Source organism: Drosophila suzukii, chromosome Y (assembly GCF_043229965.1).
Source record: "Drosophila suzukii chromosome Y, CBGP_Dsuzu_IsoJpt1.0, whole genome shotgun sequence".
NCBI classification, from domain to species: Eukaryota; Metazoa; Arthropoda; class Insecta; order Diptera; family Drosophilidae; genus Drosophila; species Drosophila suzukii.
In genome coordinates, this window is record NC_092085.1 from 10,570,355 (window position 1) to 10,577,369 (window position 7,015).

Sequence of the window (7,015 nt, forward strand, 5' to 3'; positions counted from 1 at the left end):
GGGTGGCCACGTTTGGTGGACAGAAGTACCACACCCACACAGCAACGCTCCACCCCAGAGCGCCACATATATTTTACGCTGAGGAGGAGTGCGACATCCCGGCGGGCGCTGCACCTAGGATGCGAAAGGCGTATGGCGGAACCCAAACGGCGACGGTCCACCTCAGACCTGAGCATGCGCAGCGGATCCTCGACAAGGGGAAAATCAGGGTTGGATGGGTCGTCTGTCGCATAAGACAGAAAACGGAGCCCAGGTGATGCTACAAATGCATGGGATTAGGCCACATGTCTGCCAGATGTCCAGCGCCAGAGGCAACAGCCAAAAGCACGCAGCAATCCTGCTTCAGACGTGGTAAGGATGGCCACAAGTATAAAACTTGTACCCAGGGCAAACCGAATTGCATCATCTGCACAAGAAGCGGGAAATCTGGAGGAGAGGCCGAACACTCGACCCTAAGCAGGGCGTGCCCTGAGTACCGGAAAGCCATGCACGATACACAGAATGGTTAAGGTCATACAGATCAACCTAAACCACTGCAGAGCGGCGCAGGACCTGCTAGCACAGACGGTCATCGAGCAGCAGGCTGATGTGGCAATGCTCAGCGATCCCTACAAGGACAGGCATGAAGGCGTATGGCAACATAGCTCGGATGGCAGAGCAGCAATAAGGAGCTGCGGGCAGCCCCCTGGAAACCTATCGTAAAGGGCTTCCAGAACGGGATACACCAGAGCGAAGATCAACGGTATAACATTCTACAGCTGCTAGCCCCGAGCGTACACATTAGCGAGTTCAGAACAATAATGCAGGAGATCGCTGACGACGCACGCGGTAGGTCCCCTATCCTCATCGCAGGTGATTTCAACGCATGGTCCACAACATGGGGCAGCTCATCCTTGAGGCAGTGGCTTTGTTAAACGTATGCCTACTCAACGAGGGTAACAGGCCAACCTTCAGCAAGTCAGGTCGGGAGTCAATTATCGACCTGACCTTCGCTAGCCCTGAACTGGCACGTAACTGCGTATGGAGGGTTTCAGACACATACACCCACAGCGACCACGCCCCAGACTGGCCTACAAAGCGCATACCCTGAACACAGTGTCCCTCCTAGCACACATGGAAGGCGTCTGCGTTACAGGAGACGCTAACACAAAGAAGACCAGTACCATAGTGGAATGACGAATTAGGCAGCGCGGAGACATTACCTAGCGACCCGACGCAGGTGCCAGAGAAGCAGAGGACGCGGAAACCAGGAGCCAAGAGAAATGTGCTGAAGAACGCGATCAAAGCTAGCAAGGCCATATGCTTCCAGGAGCTGTGCGAAGCGGCGGATGCAGAACCATTCGGGTCCGCATACAGGATGGTCATGGGTATGCTCAACAGACAGCCGACCCCTACCGGCCACTTACAGCTTGACCTAGTAGTGTCCACCCTGTTACCCACCCAGCCGCCCCTTTCATGGCAAGCTACCGGTGAAGGCGACACTGTTCTTACCAGCAAAGCCGAAGTCCTGGCTGCACTGAGGAAAACAAAGATCGAAAAAGCCCCTGGCCCCGATGGTATTCCCAATTGTGCACTGCACACAATGGTGGCAAACTACCCGGGTATGTTCACGGAGATGTACAACAGGTTTCTCACCCAACGAACCCTCCCCATAGGTTGTAAGCGTCAAAGGTTGGTGCTTATTCCAAAACCGGGCAAGGTGAACGACGTCGCATCGTCATACAGACCCCTGTGTATGCCAAATACAACGGGGAAGATATTCGAGCGTATAATGTACACCCACCTCGAAAAAGAACACGACCAACTTAGAGCGTTATCGGACCACCAGTTTGGCTTCCGGAGAAAAAGAGGCACGATTGACGCGATCCAAGCGGTCACCCAATTGGCTGCTAGCGCAATCGAAGGAGAAAGGTGGCTAAGTGGCTCAAAATAGTACTGCCTCGTCTGCACCCTGGACGTCAAGAATGACTTTAACTCTGCCAATTGGAACCTTGTCCTGCAAGCACTTCATCGCATGGGAATCTCGGACTACCTGATCGACCTCGAAGCGGACTACTTCAAGGACAGAGTGCTCACATATTCCTCTGATGTCGGAGAGCATGAGTACCAGCTGACAGGAGGAGTACCTCAAGGCTCAGTCCTGGGCCCGATACTATGGAACGTTATGTACGACGGGATCCTAAGGCAGGTACTACCCGAAGGATACACTGTTGTGGTAACGGTAGCCAAAACCATCGAAGAGACCACGGATAGATGCAGCCTCTCGATAGACACCCTCATGTGCTGGTTCGCAGACAACGGGTTAGCAGTCGCCGAGTACAAAACGGAGACAGTGCTCATAAGCAGCAGGAAAATTGTGGAGAAGGCAACTGTACGAGTCGGATCAACACCAATAGAAACAAGTGCCTCAATCAAGTATCTTGGAGTACTGATCGACCACAGGCTATCGTTTAAGACACATTTATCGTATGCAGCAGCTACAGCGTCCAGATCGACTGCAGCCATCTCAAGGATGATGGCCAGTACTCGAGGACCAAAGCAGCACAGCAGAAGGATCATAGCCACGGTGGTGACATCTACTATACTGTACGCCGCGGCCATATGGGCCGAAGCTATGAAGACCGCATCATACAGCCGCCAGTGCAAAGCTGTCTACAGACGCTGCGCACTGCGCATCACAAGCAGCTTCTGCACGGTATCTGAGGAAGCCGCGTTAGTGGTAGCCGGTTCTATACCGATAGACCTGCTGGCGGCAGAACGAAGAACTAGGAGCACAGGAAGCAGGACCCAGCGCAGTAACACGATCGAGGCATGGCAAAGGAGGTGGAACAAGCCTAACCCCCCCAGGTAGACTTCTACCTCACGCAGATGATCTCCGGGCACGGATGCTTTAAGGAATACCTGCATAGGTTTAAGCACGAGCCAAACCCCTACTGCAACCACTGCGGCACAGGAAGCATGAAACAACAACCGATTGTAAACTGACAGCGGACAACGTGATCAGCTGCGCATTATTTAATAAAAAAAAAACATACATATGTCCATATAAAAGTGCACAGCCGGCCGTTTGTTTTTTTGTACATTTTGGGCAGTGAAAAAACATCAAAACTGTGTTGTGCAAATAATTCTTAACAAAGTGAATCGCATTTAATCTTTGTTAATAGCGCATATTACATATATATATATTTAAACATAGCCATACATACATTCGTTTGCCAGTTACATATATCCGCTTTTGCTAGGCAGGCAATTTATCGGCAAGAAAAACAAGAACCAAGTTAAAGGTTCCGTTGCATCTCGGCGACGCTAGTTAGCCTTTACATTTTCGCGGTAAAAGGTATACGGTGTTTCGTGCCTCTAAAGCCGTGGGACATTTTATTTTATTTCATTTTTCTTTTATCGTGATTTAAAAATTTCGGATACGGAAAACTCGGTTCGGGCTCATAATGACTCCACAAGTTACGTTGACTACTACCGAATCAAAGCCCAATCTATTTTGCGGCATATAAGCTCGGCGGGCGGCGTGGCTCTTGAAACCATACGCTCTCTCGAACTCTCGAATGCTAGTTATAAAAAGGCTATGAATTTGCTGGTTAATCGATTTAATAATAAAGGTGTTCACTTTCAGGCACACGTTCAGGCAATTTTCGGTTTAAAGGGTGTCGAGAAGGGATCTTCGAAGGGTCTTCGGGAGCTTAGTGATTGCATGAATTCGCATCTGCGAGCAATTCGAACCCTGGCCACTACGCAAAGAATTTTGGATGGACTTTTAATTCACATCGTCACTCGGAAGCTGGATCAGAGGACGCAGGAAAAATGGGAAGAGGCTTTGTCAATCACTGAGCTGTCTACCTGGGATGCTATGGAGTCGTTTTTGGAAAAGAGGTGCAGGATGATGGAAAACTTGGATCAAGCCTTGGTAACTCAAGTTCCAGGCCTGCTGGTGCTATTAACTCAAATCATTTGATATGTTTGTTTTGCGATGCATGGGATCGTTATTTGTCAAAGTGTTCTCGATTTTTAAACTTGAGTCCGAATCGTCGATATAGAGAAGCAAAGAAGTTGCACCTTTGCCTCAATTGTTTGCGCAAGGGGCATAGTTTGCAGCAATGCAAGTCGACTCACTGCAAATATTGTCGCATGAAGTACCATTCATTATTACACATGAACCATGACCAATCCGCAACATCCACCTCATTTTCATCTCCATCATGCGATCCATCCTCGAGCTCTCAGCCATTACCATCTACTTCATCAGCATTAGTATCATGTTCGCATACATCATCGCATCCTGATCATCATTTACTAAGCCCTCCACCCAAAACCTTAAATATTTTGCCGATCGACTACGTGTTGCTTTCAACTGCTATTATCTACGTTAGAAATAGAATTGGAGCATTTATGCCTTGCCGAGCAATTTTAGATTCGGCCTGGGATAGGAGAATCTGCAATGATCTCTGATAAGACTGTCGATATTCTTGTGCAATCACGGGATGCAAGCTATAGTGCGGCATTCCCATTTCAATATAAATGCAACATCATGGAGGATACCGCAAAACATTTCGCTCGCTGATCCTCATTTCAATCAATCACAACGAATTGACCTTTTAGTCGGCGCTGGATTGTTTTTCGGAATAATTTCTATGGGACAAATTCATTTTTTGTTTTTAAATTGAACACGGTGACTTATGGAACCAAGCCAGCTACCTTCTTGGCTATAAGAGCCATGCATCAACTCTCTTACGATGAGGAGGAATCATTTCCTGTTGGAGCATAAATTGTTCGTAGAGATTTCAATGTGGATGATTTAATATCTGGTGGGGACTCAGTTAAGGAGTTGAGAGAAATTCGTCGTCAGGTGAAGGAACTACTGTCGCGAGGCCACTTTCCAAGTCCAAATGGTGTTCGAATGAGTCAGCAGCCCTGGAAGGATAGTCTGAATGCGACAAGGAGCAGTTAATCAAATTTCACGATGAATCGGATGCCTCCAAGGCATTTGGACTAGTCTGGGATCCATCTCCTGATCAACTCCTATTTTATTTTTCTCAACTGCCAACCAATCAACGACCTACTTAGTAGGTTGCATTGTCAACGATTGCCAAATTCTATGATCCACTCGGTTTAATAGCTCCTATTATCACAAAATCTAAGATTTTTCTTCAATCTGTATGAAGTGCGAACGTGGATTGGGACTGCCAGAGCCCATTCGTTCGTCATGGGGGAGTTGACCTCACAGTTATCGGTCGAACAGAACTTAAATTTTCCACGATTCGTACTGCAACCAAGGGCTTCCGTTGAGTTGCATGGGTTCTGCAGTGCTAGCATGCTAGCATGTCTATACTTGCGATTGGAGACCAATGGAGAATCGAAAGTCCATATGCTCTGTGCCAAGTCAAGGGTAGCTCCATTGAAGGTCTTAACAATTCCAAGATTTATTGGCTGAGTTAATCTTAAACGCCAAGGAAGCCATCGATTTCGATCCAACCTCCGAGGGAGTTTAACGTCTTCGTATCAAACGGAATCGCGAAAGTTCATGAGATGACGAAAGACATGACTTGGCATCACGTTCCTACAAATCTGAAGCCGGCAGATGTCGTATCGCGAGGATGTTCCCCAAGAGAATTGTTGGAACATTCCCTTTGGGCTAACGGGCCTTTTCGGCAAAGGTACTGGCCGATTGGAGGCCGCAAGTTCGTCGCTAGCGTTATCAAATGCGTCCGATGATTCCGAATGAAGCCTGTTACTTGGGACCATGACATGGGTAGCCTTCCAGCAAATAGAGTGCAGCCTAATCCAGCTTTTCACACCACAGGAGTGGACTATTGTGGGCCCATCTATCATAAGGCAGAGGCCAGAAATAAGGCACCCCACAAGTGCTATATCGCCGTCTTTGTCTGTTTTTCCACGAAGGCTGTTCATTTGGAAGTGGTCCAGGATCTCACGACGGATTCTTTCATCGCAGCGCTAAGGAGATTCATCAGTCCAGTTCACCCCTCCGCGTGCCTCTAACTTCGGTGGCTTATGGGAGGCTGCTGTGAAGTCAGCTAAATTTCACTTCTACAGAGTCGTCGGTGCATCCATCTTAGCCATCGATGAATTAAGAACTCTTGCAAATGAGATTTCTGCCATTATTAACTCTCGTCCACTCTGTCCAATTTCAGAAAATACTGAAAGCCTTGAGGTGCTAACACCGGCCCATTTCCTGAAGGGTTCCAGCTACACTTAATTTCCTGAGCCTGGCATTACTCATCTTCGCGAAGGCCGCCTCAGCAGATGGCAGCGGGTGACCGAGATGCAGCAACATTTCTGGTAAAGGTGGAGCAGCGAGAATTTGTCCCTACTTCAAGAGAGGAGCAAGTGGCGCAACGAAACGTCTAACATCAAGGTTGGAAACATAGTTTTGCTGAAGGAGGACAACGTTCCACCCTTGAGATGGCAGCTTGGGTGCATCTAGGAAGTCCGAGATTGTTGGAACCTTACCTCTTCCAACGGGGGGAGTATGCGCGAGTTATAGTAACTTATAGTTACTGCTCCTGATGGTGATAAGATTTTAAATACACACTTGATGTCTTCTGTTCGGTTGTTCAAAATGGAATAGTCTTTATTGTGGCTTGAGATTCGAACCAAACCTCCGCCAAAGAATTTTATGTGTTTACAATTATGTATGTGTGGGTGTGTAAATGCTAACAAAGTATTTTCTAGAGCTCTGCTGAGTGGGTGTCGTTTAGCAACATCCTGCCTTGTGCTGATGTTGCATTTCTTATGTCGATTCTATGTGGGACAACGAACGGCTAGCTGCCGGTCACTGTCCAATTAAAAAAGGGTAGCACGGGAGGTTTAGGCGGTGGCGTAGTTGATGGTACCGGTATGGTAACTTCTCCCCCCCGAGAATGGAGCGATGGCCACATCTGTGGTATATCCAGAGCGACATTGTGCAGAAAAGCATTGGGAGTGAAGATTGTTTTTGTTTTTCTAATTCTCCATATTGCCAGTACCGTTATCGTTAGAAGCATCA

The 7,015-nt window shown here is 48.0% G+C and overlaps 1 protein-coding gene across 1 annotated transcript; it reads left to right on the forward strand.

Moving 5' to 3' along the window:
* The first annotated feature begins 501 nt into the window (after positions 1 to 501).
* On the forward strand, positions 502 to 2,703 carry LOC139353744 (uncharacterized). Its single transcript, XM_070998066.1, has 6 exons — positions 502 to 630; positions 714 to 828; positions 1,185 to 1,699; positions 1,794 to 1,911; positions 2,004 to 2,415; positions 2,475 to 2,703. Exons 1-6 carry the CDS (start codon positions 502 to 504, stop codon positions 2,701 to 2,703), a joined length of 1,518 nt encoding a protein of 505 aa, XP_070854167.1.
* The last annotated feature ends 4,312 nt before the right edge of the window (positions 2,704 to 7,015 follow it).